General features: G+C 39.5%; 2 protein-coding genes across 6 annotated transcripts in view; one reads left to right on the top strand and one right to left on the bottom strand.

Annotated features, from left to right (window-relative positions):
• The window catches only part of plekha7b (pleckstrin homology domain containing, family A member 7b), an 81,394-nt gene extending 71,911 nt beyond the window's left edge, over positions 1-9,483 (bottom strand). For all 4 annotated transcript variants that reach the window (XM_040011162.1, XM_040011163.1, XM_040011165.1 and 1 more), the window contains exons 1-3: positions 9,204-9,483; positions 9,015-9,091; positions 8,856-8,913 (exon numbers count right to left, since the gene is read on the bottom strand). In XM_040011162.1, coding sequence (XP_039867096.1) covers positions 8,856-8,913; positions 9,015-9,091; positions 9,204-9,355 — 287 coding nt within the window. In that variant the 5' untranslated portion in view covers positions 9,356-9,483. The remainder of the gene's footprint in view (positions 1-8,855; positions 8,914-9,014; positions 9,092-9,203) is intronic.
• A 7,283-nt stretch (positions 9,484-16,766) lies between these two features.
• On the top strand, positions 16,767-23,355 carry nucb2a (nucleobindin 2a). Of its 2 annotated transcripts, none has more exons than XM_040011348.1 (13): positions 16,767-16,895; positions 17,294-17,437; positions 18,197-18,304; positions 18,534-18,666; positions 18,832-18,935; positions 19,528-19,713; positions 19,847-19,937; positions 20,043-20,101; positions 20,180-20,272; positions 20,727-20,816; positions 20,941-21,111; positions 21,300-21,360; positions 21,463-23,355. In XM_040011348.1, the coding sequence occupies exons 1-13, from the start codon at positions 16,872-16,874 to the stop codon at positions 21,804-21,806; spliced, it is 1,608 nt and encodes a 535-aa protein (XP_039867282.1). In that variant the 5' UTR covers positions 16,767-16,871; the 3' UTR covers positions 21,807-23,355. The 2 variants fall into 2 exon arrangements, with proteins under 2 accessions (XP_039867282.1, XP_039867283.1); XM_040011349.1 differs by having other exon boundaries at positions 21,466-23,355.
• The last annotated feature ends 201 nt before the right edge of the window (positions 23,356-23,556 follow it).

Below are 23,556 nucleotides of genomic sequence, written 5' to 3' on the forward strand. Positions count from 1 at the left end.
ACAAAACTTGTGCACTGATCCCCGTATGTTTCTTCGTGACCTCCCATGGCACTAGAAACTTTCAAAACATGTACTTTTTACAACTACAACCCGCAGAAACACAAGGTCGTTCAACTATAGTTGGTCTTACTGATGTCAATAGACGACTTTGGTAAGGTTTAACATCCAAGGATAACATCTGACATCACTTAATCTGAGAGTTGACCATTTCTGACAGGATGAAAGGTTTGATCAGGTCACTCGAGACTTTCTGCTTCTTTGCCTCACTAAGAAACAAAGAAACAGGACTAGCTTCCTGCCTCAGGGCCCAGGAACACCAGTTGGGAAAACAATTGTTTTTAAGTGATTACCTGTCAGAGACTAGCTGTCTCATACAGGGTCCTGTACAGAGACACATACTTAGTTTTACTTGACTTTAAAACTTTAAAACTTAATGCCAGGAACCAAAAGTATAATACCCCTTTGACAGAAGACAAATTAACCCTTACAGTTAATTTAACTTACACGTTAGAAAAGCTTTGAAAAGGAAAAGTTTGTTTATCGCCCCTTTGACCTTGTTTGTTCCATCTATTTTGGCAACCATGTTGTGGCCTCAGCAGTGAGGCCTGGATTTGATGTGTTAGCAGAAAAAAGAAAGCTTCAGCTTCATTAAGACAGGGTTATGATAAAGGCCTGTAGGGACATTAAACTTCTTTATTTTCCATTTCCTGTTTAAAAAAAAAAAACTGCTTCAAAACATCTCACGGCTAATTAACTCACAGCACTGATCAAAAACGTCAACTATTTAAAAAAAAATGCAAGCACAAACTAAAATCATAACAAGCTGTGGGACAAAAGCAAGATAAATATTCATCAGAAATCTCAGGCAACGATGAAATATTGACGGAAAAGGCAACTAAATTTGAGAAAAAAGCTGAGAGAGCCTTTTTTTGGTGTAAAAGCTAAGAGTGATTCAGTGTGGGTTTCAAACACTTCCGCCTGGACTGGCCCACAGCATTGTTAACCCCTTCAACAATGTAAACCGTGTCCTCAACAGGACACCATTGTACCTCGGCGTGGTAATTTTCTCCCTAGGGGAGCTATAGAATTGCACTTTTCTTATTCTCAGTGAGTGCCAGTGAAGTGGTCGAAAGTGAACCTTAGTGTACTCAGTTTTCTCAGTTTTTGTAAGTAATGAGATAATAATACACAGCGTTTAGTAATCACTAGTAATATTATAATTCATGTTATGTCATGAGTTTGTGTAATGAAAAAAATTGTTATTGTATGTCAAAGCCACTGGCATATCAGCTCTGCGCTCTCAGAGTGTCCTTTGGCATCAGTCCCTGATGTATTATGCAACAGTGAGACAGGGCTTACTATAATAATGATGATAATACTAATAAGAAGAAGAAGAAAAGAAGAAACTTTCTTTATATACTTGCATCTTTAAAAAAACAGAGCTTAAAAAATGCTTTGACAGAAGTGAAAAAGCAGCATACTCAAAGGGTAGATTTAAACAGGAAGCCTAGACAAAAGGATCTTCAGAGGACCTTTTGTGTACATGTGTACACAACAAAGAGAATAAAAGACATAATTAAATAAATGAAAGACTAGAGGCAGGCAATTAGCATGAAAACTAAAACCAAAAGATAAAAGAAATCACATGTAGCAGAACCACTTAAAACACAGTCGGGAAAACTGAGTTCTAAGAAGTAAGTCTGTGAGCCTGATCTCTTCTAGCTGGTCATTTGTAAACCAAGGGGACCTGACTGCAAAAGCATAGTCATGGTTAAGTTGTCATATTTGACGCCAAACCACATTTTTAACAATCTAACGAAGCAAGCAGACCTAAACAATCAAACAGCCAAGGATAAGTTAAAAAAGTCATCACGTGCAGATCTTTGAACTATTCCCAGAATTAGATATAAGTGTGCTGAGGTTGCTTCTTTGGAACAAGCTGCCTGCTGACCTGAGGTCAGTTATAACTGTGTCTGCAGAAAGTTTGGCATAATTTAATGTAGTTTGTTCCAGAAGCAAACTCAAAACCTTTTCATTCTCACAGGCTTACATGTAATTATTGTGTGTATATGAGACACAAATTCCCTTTGGGGTTTGCTTAGGAAGGGCATTTGGTTAAATACCACCACCACTCTATCTGCCTCCTTATAGACAGAGTATAAACATCTATAAAGAGTGGATGGTTTCTTGTCATGGTACCCCCCACCAAACGAGCTGGCCACCAGGATGTAAAGGGTATGGGTCTGACAGGGCTCCAGGTGTACTGAATTGCCCTCAATGTAATGACATGAAGGTGTGAGATGCTGGGATTGCAAGAAGAGGCTACTCAAGCATCTTTTTTTCATTTTTGTTTTTTCAGAATATTGTGTCTTTTATGTCTTGTGGAACAAGAGACTGCGCATACCAGCATACCAGCTAGCTCCTGTGTTCACTGAGATATTCAACATCTCTTTATCTCAGTCGGTGATCCCCACATGCTTCAAAGAGTCCATCATTGTTCCTGTCCCGAAGAAACCCCACCCTGCTTCTCTCAATGACTATCGCCCTGTAGCCCTCACCTCAGTAGTGATGAAGTGCTTTGAACGCCTGGTCAGAGACTTCATCATTTCTTCACTACCAGACACACTGGACCCACTACAGTTCGCTTACCGTCCAAATCGTTCCACAGACGATGCCATCTCTCATCTCCTCCACACATCACTCACTCACTTGGACACTAGAAGGGGGAATTATGTTAAAATGCTCTTCATAGACTACAGCTCTGCATTTAACACCATAATTCCCTCCACACTCACCACCAAGCTGGAGCATCTGGGACTCAGCTCATCTATGTGTCAGTGGATCTCCAACTTCCTAACTGGCAGACCACAGGCAGTAAGGATGGGCGGACATGTCTCAGCCTCCACCACTCTCAGCACTGGAGCCCCCCAGGGGTGTGTTCTGAGCCCCCTGCTGTACTCTTTGTACACATATGACTGTGTGGCCACTACCAGCTCCACCACCATCATCAAGTTTGCTGACGACACCGTCGTGGTGGGCCTGATCTCTGATAACAACGAGACGGCCTACCTGAAGGAGATTAGGAATCTGGAGAACTGGTGCCAGAGGAACAACCTCCTTCTAAACGTCAGTAAGACAAAGGAGTTGATAGTGGACTTCAGCACTAAGCAGGAGAGGAACTACCAGACCCCTGTCATCAACGAGTGCCCAGTGGAGAGAGTGGACAGCTTCAAATACCTCGGAGTTCACATCACGCAGGACCTGTCATGGTCCTGTCACATCAACACCGTGGTGAAAAAGGCCCGTCAGCGTCTCTACCACCTCAGACGCTTGAGAGACTTCCAACTGCCCTCCAAGGTGCTCAGGAACTTTTACTCCTGCACCATAGAGAGCATCCTGACGGGAAACATCTTAACCTGGTTCGGGAACAGCACCATGCAGGACAGACGAGCTCTACAGAGGGTTGTGCGGTCAGCTGAGCGCACCATCCGCTCCGAGCTCCCTGACCTGCACTCAATCTACAGCAGGCGGTGCTGGACCAAGGCCAGGAAGATCGTGAAGGACCTCAGCCATCCCAACAACAGACTGTTCTCTCTGTTGAGGTCAGGAAAGCGATTCCGCTCCCTGAAGACCAACACAGAGAGACTGAGGAGGAGCTTCTTCCCGCAGGCGATACGGTCTCTCAATCACACCACCACAAAGTACTGACCCACACATATAGTTCTTACACACACACTGGACATTCTGGACATTGTTTTCACTTCATTACTTAAATCACGCTGCTGTTATTGTGTATATATTTATTTATATTTCTTCATACATTCTTATATAGTTCTATATTGTGTATTTTGTTGTACAGTTATTTTATTTTCAACTTTAATTTATATATTTTATCTTATTCTCCCAGTTAAATTTACCCTTCATTCTAATTTGTGTTGTACAGTTATTTCATTTTTAACCTTAATTTATATTTTATTCCTTCCTAGTTAAATTTACCCTTTTTAATTTTTCATATTTATTTCCTATCTTATTCATAGCCTTTTCCTTTTTCGTTTTCTTTAGGTCACGAGCAGTTGTCCAAGCATTTCACTACATATCGTACTGTGTATGACTGTGTACGTGACAAATAAAATTTGAATTTGAATTTGAATTTGAATTTGAATTTGAACAAATATTGAATTGTCCACAGGGTGAACAACCGCAACTCAAGACATGAGTGCATATGCTGGCACAAGTCTTCAGAGTAAAGACTGAGTGGGAGCCGGGTATTCATGACTTCACAGTAAGGGTCGTTGGCCTAGTGAGCCCAGAGCAGTCCAGATAAGCCCCACTTCTTTTCATGCCAGATAGCCAATATTTATACCTGGTATGTGCGGCGCCACTCTCCGATGGCGCCTAGAGTGATCCAAGATGATTGTTTTAAGCACATAGACACAGAGCGGTTCGGTGACCGTGACATTGTAAAGCTGGAACTATAAAACAAAACTAATAATTATTAAAAATGTTACCTTTTTCCCAAAATAGTCTTACTTTCCTTTTACTTAGATTAATCTACATCCGTCAGACTAAAGACACAGACCTCTTTCATCTGTAACATTATGTTCAGGGATTGAAGCGGGTTGATTTTGGAAGATGGTTTCAAAATTGGGTCACTCCCTGGGAGATTTGCTGGAAGTATGACAGCCTGACGAACTCTATTTCAATCTGCTGCCACAAATGACAAAAGTCTCACCCATTAGCTTGGACAATTTTATCCTCAAAATAATGTGAGTGTTTCAGGAGTGCTCTGAGTAAAATTTTCCTAATGAAACTATACTTAATTTGTACAACATGTGAGCCTAAGTAAATCATTCTCAGATCAGCTGAGAAAATCTGAAAACATTACACTTTTGGAAACTTGAAGATAACATCAGTAACCATTAACCAGGTAGTTAAGGGCTGAAGGCTGCACGGCTCACCAGCAGTGAGGTGTACGTAAACGTGAGTTTTGCAATAGCCGTGGTGTTAGAACAATCCCTTCTTTGTACTTCAAGTCAGCTAAGTTCCACTATCAACACACAGCAAATCCACTGACTGTTGTCAGGGCAGCACCATGTGGACTTCAGTGCAGAGTTTTTTTGTTGTTTTTGGGAGGGGGGCTTGCACACTTCCTGGAAAGCTCAGGGATAAGAAAAGAAGGGCATTATACCAAAAAGACATGCCAACAGTCCAACTCATAAAGTTTCTCAAAAAAGCTGATGTTAAAGTGAGATTTATTCATTAAACACACACACACACACACACACACACACACACACACACACACACACACACACACACACACACACACACACACACACAGGAATCTCAGTTTCTACACAGACTATAAAACCAAATCATTACTAATGGTTACCCCTGTGGGATAAATAAAACACTGTAAATGTTGAGTTGCTGTCAACTAAAAACTAATACATGATCATTTTAATGGTCTGAAACAGACACATTATCGAGCCCATCACATTGTTTATAGAGCGTCTGAGTTGAAGCCATCTTCACGGTCATTAGTGTTTCAGCTTTGCCAACTAAAGTTGTAATAAGCAACCCGGCTTGTGAGTGCTAGAATCTGCCATGTGTTTGAGGATTAAGGGATTCTTTTGACAAAATCTGAGGGCTCTTCTCTTGATAAGGTCATTGTCCAATTTCACAGTTTACCAAAATTTGATTGGTTCTTCATTTGCCCATGTTTAACATGATGAAATTAAAAGAAATAGCAGTGTTAACACAGCTTTGAAAATTACACATTAAGTTTCGTTTTGTTTGTTTTTTCTTTTTCTTTTTTGTCTGACTAAGAGGACAAACCCCCGCTTTTACTCTTTTATTCGATTTATCATCAGTTTACTATATTGGCTGTTACTGTACTGCTATCCATCTGAGGCAGTGCTAGCGGTGGGGTGGCGAGAGTAAAGCTGCCTATGTGCATCTCTGCTGACAGCAGAAGAGACAAAGGGGGAGTGAAAAATGAAATAATGAATAATTAGTTCATGCATTATTACCTCTGGGCTAGAGTATTGTAAATCATCATTATTATCAGATTGTCCAAAAAAAGACTAGAAATAGAGAGCATATTTCTCCCATACTGACTTCTCCTCTCATACAAGGTCATGAGTAATCAGTCCCTGTTTTATCTTAAAGACCTCATAGTACCCTATCACCCCAATAGAGCACTTCACTCTCAGACTGTGGGCTTACTTGTGGTTTTACAAGAAAAATGGGAGGCAGAGCCTTCAGCTTTCAGGTCCCTCTTCTGTGGAGCCAGCTCCCAGTTTAGATTCAGGAGACAGACACCGTCTACTTTTAAAATTAGGCTTAAAACTTTCCTTTATGGTAAAGCATAGAGTTACGGCTGGATCGGGTGACCCTGAATCCTCCCTTAGTTACCCTGAAACAGGCCGTGGCTGATGTGGGTGTTTAATCATTAGTCATTATTAATCTCTGGCTCTCTTCCAAAGTGTGTTTTTTTGTCCTGCCTTCCTCCCTCACCTTTTTCCTACGTTCAGTTTTTCAGACATCATCTGTATGATTTAAATAATAAATTAATTAAAATGGATTGTTTGGTTAGGTTTAGGCATTAACAACACACCGTTTAGGTTTAGAAAGCCCACGATTTGACATCTGTGGAGCAGCTAAAAACTAATAAGAATTTTTAATGTGCACTTCGGTAACTTTTTGTTTTCTATATTCCAGCATTTATTGAACAATCATTATCACATTTTTTAGAAAAACTGATCTCTAAACAGATAAAATTACATTTGAATGCATTTGGATGCATTTGAACTACAAGTTGTTTACTCAAGAAAATATATTAAAGAAGCTATGGCGGAGCCTTTGAAAGTCATCATGAGGTTCAAATTACCAAATTATCCAAGTTTTTTTTTAATGCAATCTAATAAAGCAGATTAGATGACAGAGATCAACAAATAGTGATCATCATAAGTTCTGTTGGGATGCATAGCACCAATAGTTGTTGTAAACCAAACACATCTACTAACAACAGCCTCTAGCAGTGCCATCACACCTCAGAAACTGCACAGGAATGGCTTTAGGGACGCAAGAGCATAAGGCAATGACATAACCCCCAAAATTAACGATCCTAATCAAATTGAGCATGCAAGTGATGCAGTAGTGCAAGCCTAATCCACACAAACCACAAAACCTTCAAGGTACCCCAGAATTTGAAGGGCAAATATTGTGTACTATAACTAGCTGATAGATTTTTTTGGCATCATTTTGTTTTCATTTACATGGAAAAATGTCAGCTGGTGCTCTTAATAAGCTGAATGGTACCAGAAGACATGCGCTGGTGAGTTCCATAGCACCGCAAGAACCCACAAGAACCCACAAGAAAATAAGGTCTCCAAAACAAAGAAACTAAAGCAAAACAGGATCCTTCCACCAAGCCAAACGGGCAACAAGTAGAAGAGTGATTTCACAGCCTTGACATTTAGGATGCCATATATCACACAGCCTCACTGCTGTATTGTTCTCACTTCTTACAGAGAAAAAGTGAGTGAATGAGGGGAAAAACAAAGACTCTTATTCTGTACATAATATGTGTCAGTAACAACAAATTTGTTAGCTGGAACCACTTAAAGGCCTTTTTAAAAGCATCTTTGGATACAGAAAAAGTAAAAGAAGGAAATAATTTGTTTGCTTCGATATGTGTGACTATTGCAACATCTCAGATGCACAAATTTATACTAAAATCTAAATATAAAACTCATTGATACAAAGTGTCCACATTGTTAAGACAGAGCTGCTCACTGGTATCTGCAGAGTACTATATGTCATTGAGTAACAACCAGCCTGATGCTGAGACCGCAGCTATGAGGATGTAAAATTCTCCATGTAGCCATTGCATCTGCAACAACTGGGGCGAATTAAAAGGGCAATGTGATAACATGTCTGGGTGGGAGGTGGGATTTGTAACAATGAGCTACATCAATGCAGATGTCTCCAGGCTATGTCGTAGTAGGCTTTAATGTTAGCCCGACTTATCTGACTGATTTGGGCATGATTTCCGGGTTGCTCTACTGCACTGGTTCCCATCATAGTAACTGACACTGACAGCCGCAGACCAGCATCCAATAACCCACTGCATAATATAATCTACAGTAAATGCAACAGTAGCTCTAGATACTCAAAATAACGTGTCTCTTGGTTGCCTTCCACTGAAGCCAGATTTAATCCAGAATCCTCCAGCTTTAACGTGAAAATCTGAGAAAAAGCGTGGAAAAAACTTCAGAGTGCTGCATGTGACTTTGAAAATTCTGTCCTTTCTGCTTCAATAATGCAATCATGCCATACATCTCTGTCACCCCATGGTCACACCCCTCTCCTCCAACCTTTACAGTCTCTCTCTCTCTCATTCACATCTGCACATACACACACACTTACACACAGCAAGTCTGCACACCTATCGGAGTGAGTAGAGGTCCTGCATGGTGGATGTGAGGAGAATTTTAATAGCCTTTCTTCCTGTCCTGCTAGGCTCTGTCACTTTCCGTTCACAATGCAGGCAGAGATAATTGGTTTCACCTATCTAATGGGACCCTAGTGAGTTAATCCATATGTTGGTGTGTGCTTTCCCTGTCATCTACATGCAGCTCTCAGATAAATCAGTGTGTTTACAATACAGCCTTTAATGTAGTTTGGTTGTTATAGTGCATCAGACGTGTTAGAGCAGCAGAGAGGAGGAGGAAGGCATTCCACATAGAGCACTTTAATACCGATCAACTCAACCAGCCTGCATGGGTTGATTTTTTTTTTCCTTTTCTCTACACGACCAAACAAGGCAACAATGCACAAAAGCCACTCACTTGATGAAGTAACTGGCTCCTTCTTCCGTGAAGCCCTCTTCCCAGCCTCTTGGTAAATCTATAACACGAGCAAGAACACATTGAGCGACCCGCTGCACACTGCAGCAAAAGCAAAATATCCTGCTGCTATCCTGCAAAATCAGATAATTTGTGGCGTACCTGAACGTATCATATGTCCAGAGTTAACAGGTTCGCCAGTGCGCGGATGTAGCCAAGTAGTGCTTTGAGTTTTATCACTGCAAGAAAGACACCTGTTACTGAACGCTAATAAAACAACGAGAGGGAGAGAAAAAATCCCTTCACACCGCCTCGTAAAGTACTCAGAGCAGAACAAGTAAAACGCCTCACCTAATGAAGAAGACTCGACCATCTCGACAAACTCCATAAGACCAGTAGTCAGGTAGGGTGTCCCGTCCGAGAGGTGCCGCCATGATCTCTCGACTCCAGCTCGGCTCGTCCCCCCTTTCCCTCTCCGCAGACTTTTTCCAGGGAGCCCACATAATACCGCCGCTAGGGCTGCATAGTTTTTAAAGGGGACGAATACCAAACAGAGCAACAGACGACCTCCCCTGCGAGACTCTTTTGTTGAGCAACCGGGTCCTCATAAGTAGCGGTCTGGCAAATGATTAAAAACACAGCCGATCCTTGCGTAAGAAATTAATAAACTAATAAAGCCTAACCAAAGAAGTGCAAGCACAAAATAGTGCGTGAGCTAGAAATGAACCGGATAAAAGCTTTGGCGCTGGGGAATGGAGACTTTTCAAGGCTGGTGATTGAAATGATTTCAGTTTTTGGGTGGCCTAGTTGTGAAAGTAGTTGTACTGTAATTCACACATGAAAGCAAAACGTGCACGCTTTCAAAGAATTGTGGGTATATGTTAAATAAAGCTGAAACAAATCATCCTGCTTAACTGATCTTTGTTTTAGAGAAATGCAACGAGAGAAACATGGGTGCAAAGGGTTTCATCTGAATATTGGTGGTGGGGGCTCTGTGTTCCCCATCATCTTCCATTTACTCTTTATTTTTACACACCACTTTTTATGGTTTAGTTAATTAAGTATTACTGTGTTATCCTTTATATCAGGGGTGTGCAATGAATTTTCCCAATGGGCCAAATGAGAAACTGGGACTGTTGTGGAGGGCCACACCGATAAGCATATAAAGGAATAAAATCAATATGGACGTTTGTTTTGTTTTTAATTACATCGTTGCTTTTATGTTGTCTGTGTTTTATTATGTTTTAACTTTTCTAAATCCACCTTTACATTATCTTATCTCTTCTTATTGCAGCCCCTATAAGTCGGATAAGTGGTAGAAGATGGATGGATGAGTGGATGGCTGAATTGAGTTCAGCTTGTTGGCATAGCCCTCCATAACAGTCCCAGTTTCCTGTGTGACCCCTTGGGAAAATCAATTGCCCACCCCTGATATAAAGGATAACACAAAAATCAGACAGCAGATAACAAGCAGTGAGGTTTTTGGGCATTCCTTCTGTTATTTTCAGATAATTATTCTCTTTTTTTTTTTTTTATTTAATATTATCTCTGCGAAGCGGAAGCGAATGGATGGATGGATGGATTATCTCTGCATTGTAAACACATGTCCAAGTATGATTGACTCTTCTATCCTCCTTTTTGTTTGCTTAGTCCAGATTAAAGTGTAAGGAGTTGACAATTCTGCCTGATGTCAGACTACTAAAAACAGCATGGACAGCCAGCATGACCTAGACGATCGTGGCAAATTAGCAACAATCCAACAACTTACTTAGTTTGCAGACTGGAAAAAGAAGTCCCTAATAACTTCCTACGCCTTTCCCTTTTCTAGTATATCTGCTCTGCCTGTGCACGTGCACAGTGCCACAAGAGAAACTGCAGCTGCTGACTGAGTTTACATGTGTGTTGGGGCATGGATAATTATGTTTACCACAAAACATTTGATGTTTTTATGAACTTATAATTAAAATTTTTGCAGTTAAAAAAAAGCGTTCATCACAGAGTGTTACTGAAGTATGGGTTTTCCTTTTCTAAATGAGTTTTGCTCTGTGCAGAACACAAATGCATGTGCTGTCTGAAGGGGGGAAGTATCCCTAAACAGTTTCTAATCTGCTTTTTTGATATAGAGCTGCTTTTGTGACATAGGTGATAAAAGTATCGGTCGGTGGCCATGAGATATTTTTGCATGGCCAGCAGTTATCAGCTTACAGGCACAGTATCAATAACCCGAGGCCACGAGTTAATAAGGAGTGGGAATGAGTTTAAGTTGTGAGATATTGTTGGGTGGCCACAAGACGGGGCATGTTTACTGATCACACTGACTGAGCTACAACAAACTAGATTTAAATAATCCTATTTTACCCTACAATATTGATTTTAGTTGTTACCAGGCAATTCTAGCATATCGTTCTATCAGAAGACAGGCTAGGGAATGAGTTAGCCAGGCTAGCCTCCATAAAGCTCTTTAGTTTGACACACAGTGTAGCCGGCGCACTTCAATAAGGATGTGCTGCGTTACAGAGACAGCTGAGACAACAAGTTATTGTTCATCTGACCATTCATTACTAACAGGTGGCCAAGCAATAATATTTTTCCCACCATCAATCCCACCTAGATTATTAATAGTTTGGGAAAAATGCAAAAATAAATAAATAAAAGATTTTCAGGGCTAGGTGCTCTGGGGCTTAAAAAACTGTCCAGCACGTGAGTCATGAAGTAAATATCAGTTTGAAAATGCCATGAGTCTTCTGTAAGGCTGTTTTAATAAAAGCTGGACCAACATCACCAGTTTAGACTAATAGAAATTTCATATAAATAAACATCGCAATAACCCCTCTTTTTTAAATTTTCTTAAAACAATCTTTACAATGAACGATAAAAATAATACAAATGTAGATAAAGTTGTCTATTGATTCAGGTTTCCTGCCAAAAAAAACGTCCTTTTCATTAATAGAGGAGAACAAGCAGACAATCAAATGAGTTCTGCTGAAATTTTATAGAAACTGTCTTTTCCCTTTTATGAAAGAATGACCCTGGAAGTACCACATAAAAACTACACAAAGTGATATAAGCGTAAGCACAGATAAATGCTTATATTTTGATATTTGTCTTCCAAGGGAAAACAGAGGACTGGAGTAGTGAAACGTGAGGATATAAATGTGTGCTGAGAACGTCCGCAGGTCAGGTTGAATCTATGTCCCTGCATTAATTGTACTGGAAGCTTTAGGTGATGTTTGTCAGCCTCGCATCACCTTCACTGGCACTGCAGCCAAGCTTTAAGGACAGAAAGCCTTTCTGACCATGACACATTACAATAATGCTTACACTGCATCAAACAGACCTGCCCAATTTACCGCCGCTGCTCATAAATTTTCACTGGGCAGGCAATGTTCAAAGTCACAGTGGTGTTGGCACAGGAGCTATTTTGCTGACCAAAAGACAACAAGACAAGCAGCACGGTTTCATCTTATCATCCCAAGCTCTCTTATACTAATGAATCATCACTATTATGACCCTCATTGTGTAATACCATGTGCTTTAACTGGTTCTGACTCACTTTGGGGATGTTTTGTTCTTCCCCAGTGGTTCAAGGCACAGCTTTTTAAAGATAGTGGAGGATAAAATTTTCTCAAAAGCTTTGCCTTTATCAGCCGTGCAGAAGCTGTTTAACTGAAAATCTCCCAAATTCTTACCTACATGAAAGAAAAGTAAAACAAAATTGGGTCATAAACTATTTCTAACCTGTAGGATTTCTGATCATATATGACATTAATAATCTAATTATTAACTAAATAAGATCTACTTCCAGGGAACCATTTCAGTAAAAGAATTGGTATTAGTATTTTTCACAAATGTACACTTAGACGGTACAGTAAAAAAGTCATGAGCCTCCTCATTTTTTTATATTTTGCTACCAAAATGAAAAAATAGGTGCAGCACCTCCACTGTCTTTTAAAAATGGCTGTGGTTAGTCACTGCTCGACCTCCATGCTAACCTCATCCATACGTATTGATGAGGATTTGAACCATTTCAAATTTTGATTCATTACTCCATAAGACATGTTGCCACTGATGTTTAGCCCAGTTTTTGTTTAATTTGGCATACCTCAGCCTTTTCTCTCTGTTTCCCTTCCTTAAGAATGGCGTATTGACAGCCATCCTTCTACTGCTAGTAACAAAGTGCCTAAAGATACAATTTAAAGTTGGCTGTAGGTCATTCATAGGTCGGTTTTAATGTGCTTAACAAACAAAATAAACATTCCTCTGAAAATGGTCAGGTACAAGGACTGAAAATGAGTTTAAAAGCAAATAAAGTCCAAAGAACAAAATTGAAAGATGATTGCTCAAGACCACTTTAAAAAAAGGTACAAGAAAGGCTAGCTCCCTCAAAATATAAAGAAATGTAGGGACTTTTGCACAGTACTGTAGTGCCGTACATAGGCAGATTTATCAGAGATTTTTTATGCCCAGCTTGATTTTTTCTTAAAGAAACAAACAAAATGTGTGAATGTTGAAATGTACTATTATAGCTGTTACGATATTATAACATCACTACCCAGTTACAGCTCACTGCAGATAAAAATGTGATGCATTTTGGAGCTTTTCCTCTGTACTGTACAAAGGTCAGGCAGACACAAGCAACAGAATTAAATAGAACAGTGTCTAAATTAATCATCAATACCACCAAACATTACATTTACACTTGGCATCATTTGATTCAACTTGTTGTGTATTCCTCAACCAGTCTGCACAATCAGGTACAGAGTGCTGAAACACCATACGCACTGCAGCGTAATCATCTCGTAGCCAAACTCAATTGCTGTTATTTGACCTTGCTATGATTTATTATCATCCCCACTATGTAGACATCCATCTATACATGCTAATTTACACAAACAAATACACACTTAGTTGCTGCGCAGGCCAGCGCAGCTCTGCAGTATGTTCTCTGCTGCTACTGCTGCTGAATCCTGCCTCTTGCCTGCCAGAGGCTCACAATGCAGCAAGGTGACTCAATGTTATTGTCTTCTCCTCAGAGAGCCTCCTCCCGCTGAATCACTTACTTATGCTCGCTAAAGGTGCTGAGCTGAAAATGAAATAAAGATTCTCTTGTTCTGACTTCCAGCTCTTCAGTAAGGAATCATTTGGATCTTAATCTAGTTGGCAGAAGCCCTTATAGGAAATCAATAGCATCTTTTCAGAAATGCTTTTTTTTAAAATACACCTTCATGTCAGCAGAGTAAGGTATATAAATGAGTGTGTACAGGTTCCTACATTATTAACACTCTCTGTAGGGTAATATTTAGACAGTAGCCTTCTTTTCATTATGCAGCACATTTTATGATATAGTGGCTGATTAAAAAGAAATGCTGATCTTCCCATCCACTCTAGTGTTCTTTCACTATCAATTCCAGTTATGATCTATGACATTGAATAATTGCCTTCCAACTCAGTGAACTATTACACTGTCATCTAAAGAGCAGGGATGTTATATTTAGTCATAACCTCACTTATCCAGATAGAAATTTGATTCATTGTCTTGCTGGACCTGCCAAAGCTCCAAAGTCTTCATTGCATTTTTATTCTGTCATCCATAATTCCAGTAGAAAGCTAATGGTTATACAACTTGCAGGCAGCGGATCTAAGTCTTCTTTCAGCCCTGGTCCAATCAGCTGTTGAAGATGTAGCATGAAAAAGCAGAACAGAGTTTAAATCATTCCTTTGTAATTAGGCTTTCATATATGCTGATTCGTAGGTAATTAAACCACAGCAGCAGGGATCGATGCTAACAAGGTGCACAATTTCATGGCTGATGTTAGTGTCATTTGCCTTTAAGTATATTTGACCAGTTAAGCAAAACACTCAGTACTTTTACAAAAGTCAAAATGATGGTAATAATCGACGCAGCCAGCACATAGCAACAGCGCCCTCTTCTGGCGTTATGGTCTTTCGATACAGATGGCTGAATCTACACCAATCAGGACTAAGTTTGAGATTTGCTACAGATTTGCGGTGGGACTGCAGTAGCTGTGAATTTCACATCCACTATGGAAAATATTATTATAACACCAATTACACATAGATTAAATGACTGTGCACCCTTTTCTTTTCGCCCCAATATTTAAAACATGACCTTCATTTATATCCCAGCTACACACCTGTAAAGTGTTGTGGCTCTATAATGAACAGTTACAGTTACAGAAAAAAAAAGATCAAATCTTTACAGACACACTGAACAAAGGCAAGACACACAAAAGAAAATGAGTAGCAGTCATTTATTCATGGCTAATCAGCCTCTAAGATGATGAGTACAGTTTGAGCTTCTATAAGCACACATACACACACACAAAAAAGTTTCATGTAAGATCTTCCCATGAGGCCAGTGAACAGGACCGGGGTTAAGAGGTGAACTTGGTCCCATTAATCACAGACTGCTGCTTCCTGAGCTCAGAAAAAGCAGAGGCAGAACTGCACTTAGGGGGATTTTTTTTCCACAGGAAGTAAAGCAAACACTGACTGAAGAAAGTATTAAATGCTTAAAGCTGCTGGTGAAGTCCCAACATTGGAATTGGTTAGCTATACATTTATTCAAGTACTCTATTTGCACTTTTTATTTTAAGGTATTTGTACTAATAAAAGACTTTCTGAAGGTCTTTGAAGTTTTTCTTTGAACACTGGATGGTCCTTTACTCATTTTCAGGCCTTGTACCTGACCATTTTTCAGATGGTTTATCTATAAAATGCAGTGGAGGCTCTCTCATGTTTGAGGGCTGCATTTCAAACAGTGGAATTAATATCAAAACTGATGGAATTATGAATGGGATCTGTTGCATCTTCAAAAAATAAAAAATACAATAACTGAGACTTACAATGAAGTATCGTTGCACTGGTTTACTGAACCTTTCTTTCAGGGCATGTACAGAACATCAGTATCCGTTTTCTACTGCCTCCTACAGGACACACTCTTCTTCCACTTCCTTACACATTAATGTAACACAGAACTAATACTGCCTCTCCTGGCATTACCATTGTAACGACACACTCATTCTGTTTCTTTCAGAAGAATAACAGGAACTTAGGATGTAGGTATCTATGGATAATAACTATTATGCATACTCATATATTTATATAACCTACTAATTTCTTGCGATACCACAGGATCGTACCAAACAAAAGGCAGCCAACATCAAAAGAAGAGCTTTGAGAGTCCTATATACTACTTCGAGAAACTGCAAGAAAGCTTGCCTAAAAAAGTTCATTGTTGTAGAATAAAGGTGGTCATAATAAATATTCACTTTCCATCTTGTTAGAACTTTGTTTTTGCCTTTTATACTGAATCTTAATGTATGTTTAAATGCGTGCTTCAATAAATCACTGCGCATATTTCCCATCTTCCTAGGAAAATATTTAAAAAATGAGGGGTCGCTGAAGTGTTTGCACAGTTCTGTATCTTTAAGACTGGGATGTCAAGCGCCTTCACAAACGGTGTTTTTATAATCTGCAACATATTCTGACAAATGAATGAAAAATGTTCGTGTATTGTATTAAATAAACAAAAACTATATTTAGAACTGATTAACAAAAAAAAAAGAAGCCCGGAGCAACTAAATTTAAATGAACTAAGTTGAAAACAAAAATGAAAAACTGAAAAGGGGCAAATAATTAGAAAATTTAAATTAAAATCGTTATACTTTGAAGAAGAAAAAAAAATCCAACTGTGTGTTTTAAATAAATAAATTAGTCATTCAGCATCAGGGGTTTCATCCACCCCCAGCGTTAATTTTCCGTCTCATTTTCGTTCCGTGCGGTGCCGTAGATGACAAACCAAAAGGACCCGCCCACCTGCTCTGCTGTCATATCGCCACGTACGATTCAGTGCAACGCAACATGCTAGTGGGTTTGACGGACCGCCCAACTGACCAATCAGGTTAACCACCACACGAGCTACTCTGTCCAGCGGGCTGGTGGAAGCTGCTGACACCTCTCCAGCTGAGAGGAAGCGACGGGTGGAAGGTAGAGTAGATGAGGTCCTGTGTTCATAATAAAGTGAGTATACTGGCAACATATCTGTCTATGGGGCTCTTTAGTAAAGCTTTAAAATCCACGCTGAGCGTGGGGGAAATGCTGTATAAGCTCTTCTGCTCAGGCTCACGGTGTAACGTTACATGAGTGTCTCATTTGTCCATGCTTGGCACCGAAGCGCTAAATCTGTCAGTGACGGTGCTAAAGGCTAACACCAACAGCTTCCTCTGGTTATTATTATTAGCCAATAATTTGCAGTGTGTGGAGACTAGATGGGCTGCTCGAGGAAGATCAAAAATGAGGAAGCTGGGTACACGATGATGCTTACGCACTTAGAAACTCAAGAATGTACATTTCCAGATATTGTAAAATCTAAAACACGTCACCTCAGCCGGCACTATAGTGATTGTTCTCGTTTGTAGATGTGGGGGAGCCGGGCCTTTCTCGCCGGCTGGCTGCTGTTGCTGCTTGTCCAGCTGTTGTGTTTGGAGGCTGTGCCCATCAGCATCGACAAGACGAAAGTCAAAGAACCAGAGAAAAAGCCTGAAGAGCCTCCAGCCAGTGTGGTAAGGAAGAAGACATAATATTTACACTGCACGCTGAAAATTCACCACAAACCATAATACATGTCGTATCAAATAACGACCCTTTTTCAGCAGTGGTGCAGAGAGATAATTGTGTTTATTTGGCTTTCATTATCTATTCGTTTTAACAGTATTTAAGGCAGGCATAAAACTCACAATTTTGGTCATTATTTTTAGGATAAGACGATTTTTTTATTATAAAAATATTTGTTTCCTTTTTTTTAAACTTAAAACAATGTGTATAGAGATGAGCGGCTTCAAGAATCTTTGTGGGATTGGATTACATAATTTCACAGAATAAATGATTTATTAATGTTTATTTATTAGCTATTTCATAGGTGGTACACTGCAGTAAGTACGCCCCTTCTAAGTTTATTGGAAAAATGGCCTCTTTCTCTTATTCAAAACTTTAAAACTTGTGATCTCACAAACCAATTTATTTCTCAGTACAATAGTTTCAGATGCTATAGATTGTTTAGTGCCCAAATACTGTTATCTGTGTACTCATTTGTGCCTCTGGAAGGGGTAAATACTGTCATACAGAGGTTAAACAAGTACAATATAGTTTCAGTGTCAGACACTTTTGGTTGGATTTTTCTTTAATTTGTCACCCATATACAGATAGAGATGCTGTACTGTATATATAAATATAGATATATATCAGAAATGTTTAAAATAGGATTTGATTACCCAATGTAACATGTTATTGGCGTTTTTACATTTTATTTACTGTACTTTTAGGACACTGGACTCCACTATGACCGCTACCTCAGAGAAGTCATTGATTTTCTAGAGAAGGATCAGCATTTCAGGGAAAAGCTCCACAATACAGACATGGAAGACATTAAGGTACCCCGCTTTCTGTTGGTTTGGTCTTACTGCAGTGGCACAACATTTCAACCAGCTTCTTATATAAGACAATAGTCACTATAATATACTCGTTTCGTGTACATGCACTGCTTCCTGCAAAGTTTAACCCAGTGTAAGCAAAAGTACAATATGCTTTGCTGTAAAAGTGTAGTGTACGTTCCAGAATTGTTTTAATCGCTTAATTTGCTACAATTTATTTATGTTGCAGCAAGGTAAGCTGGCCAAAGAGCTAGACTTTGTCAGCCATCATGTCAGAACAAAACTAGATGAGTTAAAAAGGCAGGAGGTAAACCGACTCCGGACCCTGATTAAGGCCAAGCAGGACCTTGAAGGAGGAAATGGTAAGTTGTGCAAAACAAAAATAATTTCATTTTGAATTCTGTTTAAAGTATCAGGCTCTAAATCAACTTTAAGTTGATTATTTTAGAGGTAAATAAAAGAAAGTTCTATTTTATGTATTCATATGTTTTAATATGTGTAATATATTTGAATTTCTCCCTGGACAGACATAGCAGTGGACCATCAAGCGCTGCTGAAACAGTTTGAATACTTGAACCACATGAACCCACACACGTTTGAAGTGGAAGATCTGGATCGGCTGATCAGATCGGTAAATGTTGTTGCTCGATGCTACTTCGTACTTAATGAAAAGTATAACATCTTGAAACTATTTGTGCCTTTGCACAGTGGAGTCCTGCAGTAGAGAGAAAGAGAAAACAGGAACCTATGCAGCTGCTTAATTCGTACACCAAAATTGGCCCGTAGGTGGTGAAAGCTTCACAGTTGGTGAATGACTATAATTACCAGCAACTAGAAAGGAAAGGGTAGTACTGAGTACTGAGGTGTAGAGGACAGATGTATTATTTTTATTTGACCTTCTTTTCATTATTGTTTTTAAAAACAGCAATGCGTTTAGTCTTGTATCTGTGTCTCAGATGATGTTAAGACAAAAAGGCTTTTCACAATGGTTTCCAGAAGTGCGCTGATGTATAGAAACGTGCAGGCATAGACCTGAAAAATCCCGTTTACTACTACTGTGAGGGTCTGACAGTCTGGAAGTAGTCTGATGTTCTGAATAGTATCTCTTCTTTTGACTTCGACTGTGTCTAAGTGACATTTCCAGCTGATGCATTATTGTTTGCTGGGTATAGCCTTGTGTGGTTATTACTGTTGAACAATTTCTGTTTTCTATTTGTCATCAGGCCACTAAAGATCTGGAGAACTATGACAAAGAGAGACACGAGGAGTTCAAGAGGTACGAAATGATGAAAGAGCATGACAGACGAGAACACCTGAAAACACTGGATGATGAGGAGAGGAAGAAAGAGGAGGAACACTATGAGGAGATGAAGAAGAAGCACGCCGACCACCCTAAAGTCAACCACCCGGTAAGTGACGAAGGTGCACAGAGAAAAATAAATGATATATTTTGTTGGGATTTTTTTTTTTTTTTTGTCCAGATTGTAATATTCATTTTACCTCAATCTGGAAATCAAATGTGTTTTTACTTCAATGATGCAGGGAAGTCAGAATCAGCTGAAGGAGGTCTGGGAGGAAGCTGATGGCTTAGATCCTGAAGATTTTGATCCTAAGACATTCTTCAACCTGCATGGTAAGACCTGTACTATCATTTACTAACATACATAATTTGCTCTGTAAAACATACAGTACTAGAACACGGCACATTCGCCTTCTTTTCTCTTTTTCAATAATACAGATACAAATGGAGATGGCTTCTTTGATGAACAGGAGTTGGAGGCATTGTTCACCAAAGAGGTAAAGCTGTGGCTTCTGAAAATGTGTAAATATTTCAGAGTAGGTCTTTGTACTGACTGTGGGCCTCTGTGATTTCAGCTGGAAAAGATTTATGACCCCACCAACGAGGAGGACGACATGGTGGAGATGGAGGAAGAGAGGCTACGTATGAGAGAGCATGTTATGAATGAGGTACAACAAGCTGCACTCAGCAATCTGTTTTCCTGAAACTATGCAGGTGAAAAAGCCGATCCTGGATTAGCTGGGCCAAAATTGTTCTGTGTGTGAAATATACATAGGGTAATATTTAGCATCATTAATTCTAATGTAGTAATATTCACAATCGCAGTCCTCTACTACCTTTAATGCAGCTCATCAGTTTGTTAAAAGGTTGGAAGCACAAAAACTTTATGTGTATGGACAGTTAGTCTCCATAATTCAAAGCCTGTGACTAAAGTCACATGACTGACTTTAGTGACTACAGAAACAAAATAGAAAAGACACCTAAAGCTCATTCTCGGTCTCAGCTGGGTTTGCATCTTGTGTTAAACAGGCGCCACTGTGTTTTATCTGCCTTAGTCCTTTCAGTGAATAAGAAAATATACATCTAGTGTTCAAAGCCTTTCTGCTCTTGTCTGTGTCACAGGTGGATTCAAATAAAGACAGGCTGGTCTCTCTGGATGAGTTCCTTGTTGCTACTAAGAAGAAAGAATTCTTGGAGCCAGATAGCTGGGAGGTGAGAAACATTAGATGACACTTTATCATGATAACAGCTTTTAGGAGTTATTTAATTCAGAAACATTTGGTTAAACGAAGCAGGACTGTAAAAAATGGCTTCCTACCTGCTCTGTGTTCTTCAGACCTTGGAGCAGAACCAGGCTTATACCGATGACGAGATGAGGGAGTTTGAGGAGCATCTTGCTCAGCAAGAACAAGATCTCAACCAGAAGGCTTTTGACCTCCAGAAACAGAGAGATGAGCTGGAAAGACAACAGGAGCAGCTTAATGCACAGAAAATGGAGCTACAACAGGTAAGGAATGGTACACTACTAATGGAAAAAGGGTTGCTTCTGTAGATTTACAGTCAGTGCATCAATCTGCCCACATCCTAACCTTCACATTTTACCAATTGATTCAGCTGTGCTTATATTGTATTTTAAGCAATCAAATTGTCTGACCACATGTAGTAAATGAATTCTAATGTACTAAAACTCTACAGGCAGTTGAGCATATGGAACGGCTCAAGTCACAGAAAGTAGACCCTCCTCCAGAGGTTCTCGGTGAGTGTTGATTTTGTTTTTCTCCTACTTTTATTTTGATAGTGGTTTGATTTTAAAGGTCTAACCTCTGAGAATATAAAATTGTTCTCTTTATTACAATTGAAGGGAACGCCGTCCCAGAAATCCCTGCAGTTGACAGCCAACTGCATGAGGCCCAACAACAAGGACATGACCCTGCACCCCAAGGACATCACCCTGTACCCGAAGGCCATGACCCTCCACTCCAAGAACATCACCCTTTACCCGAAGGACATGACCCTGTACCCGAAGGACATCACCCTGCACCCCAAGGTCATGACTCTGCACCCCAAGCCCCTCAGGATATACCACAGGAACACCATGGACAAGAAAATCAAAACCAGGCCCAGCAAGGTCTCCCTCAAACACATGATAATATACCACCTGGTCATCAAGAAGTTGTGCAAAGCCAGAATCAGCTGCCATAATAATGTGCACAAAACTTTACAATCAGACTTTTTCAGCACCTGCACTCGTAAGTGCTGAGGAGCAGTCCCATCAGAGTATAAGGACCTCTTTAACCACCCTGACCAGCATTAGTGGTTTGAAGTGCATTTGAGAAGAACAACCACTCAAAGGGAATCCGTTACCCCAGATTTCAGTCTTGGTGACAGTAATCCCTTCATTACATAATTAAATCACACAGTGAAATGACCTACATGGGTTTGGATCCTGATATGTGCATACATAGGTTTTACCACAGTTGTGTTTGCTTACATTGAGGGTGTTTTTTTAATAGAATCATATAAATAATATTTTGTGAGCTTTCAGACCGGTTGTTTGTTTCCTCTCAAAATGACTTGCTGCTTGCTAAACATCCTGACCCAAGAGCCTTCTGGATATGTACAGTGCAGCTGTTTAAGAAGATAAGGTGTAAAAATACTCATTTTAATTACAGCCTTTGAGATTTAGATTTTTTTAAATTACTATCAATATACTCCAAAAAAACCTGCAAAATAAAAGACATGCATGAATCATGATGGACCTTATGAAAACATACTTCAAGAGTTAACTGCAAGATGTTTGTTTTATTTAATTATGACACTAAATTGGCAAAAAAAAAAAAAATTACTGTAGCAAATGCAACAAGCTTACAGCATTTTCACACCATCCCCAGACATCGCACTAAAAAAAACTAAGGAATTGATACAAGCAGTCGCTGTGTTGTGTAATGATCTACAAGGTGCTGTCAGATCTGCAGCTATCACTGTGACCTGACATTTACAATCCTTTAACCTTCAACACCTTATGAAGCCAGGTCGCTCTGTCTTTTTTTCAAATGCTCCCTTCTTAATGGTTATTTTGCTTCCCCTCAAACTACCAGTTTACTATTTTCCTACTATAACACTTTTTTATGTGTACAGTTAATTTACTGTACTGAACAGTAAAAGCTCTTAAATAGTGCTTTTGTTAAACAGTATAATGAACTCATGGTCCATACACATGTATTGCTACGTGATTCTGATGAAACAGTTTTGATATTGTTTATTTAAGGTTTACTTTTACCTAACCATCTAGTATTTTGCTGAAACCGTCTGTCAAATTAAGGCAATGAAAACCTTGAATTTTGTTTCTCTGTTCATTTTGAGGTATTTATGACTTTTACATGAAAGAGAACATATTAGCATATTTGGCAAAATGCTGGTTTGGTGTTACATGCTGTGTTATCCTGTATGCTTTTGTTTAATGTAAATTTGCTTCTTCAATTCGGGGAGAATGAGATATTTGGGAGTTGCTGCCACTTCTCACTGAAGAGCTAAATTTTCAGTCGGTGAGATCTCTGCTTTTTGGTTTTACCTTACACAAAATTTAAGAAAATTTCTTTATTTGCTTTGTCAGTCGTTTCCCGTGTGCCATGCATTATATTTTGCACAAAATGTAAAGCTGGTGTTTGATTTCTTGCTGCTGGATCCAAGGGTCATTTGACAAAAATTGCACACCTCAGTTAAAATAAAGTGGTTCAGGTTGTCAAACAGATTTCACTGCTAATGTTTGAGTGATGCCTTTCCTGTGGGACATTGACCTCCAGTAAAACCATGAACAAATGCAATGTAATAAAGAGGATGGGCTGTTTCCATAGCTGTTATTGTCATAGCTGAAGGCTGCTCTGAAGTAGACTGAATTCTACACTGGATTGTATTAAGTTAAACTACTCACATGCAAGACCACACAGAATGA

Source organism: Simochromis diagramma, unplaced genomic scaffold, assembly GCF_900408965.1.
Source record: "Simochromis diagramma unplaced genomic scaffold, fSimDia1.1 OVJJ01000603.1, whole genome shotgun sequence".
In the NCBI taxonomy this organism is placed as follows: Eukaryota; Metazoa; Chordata; class Actinopteri; order Cichliformes; family Cichlidae; genus Simochromis; species Simochromis diagramma.

Excerpts from the sequence above, each read along its gene's own strand:
- nucb2a (XM_040011348.1), top strand. The coding sequence starts at position 16,872 with ATGAGGTCCTGTGTTCATAATAAA. Across the intron at positions 18,667-18,831 it reads GGACCTTGAAGGAGGAAATG|ACATAGCAGTGGACCATCAA; the intron begins GTAAGTTGTGCA and ends CTCCCTGGACAG. Across the intron at positions 19,938-20,042 it reads GACATTCTTCAACCTGCATG|ATACAAATGGAGATGGCTTC; the intron begins GTAAGACCTGTA and ends TCAATAATACAG.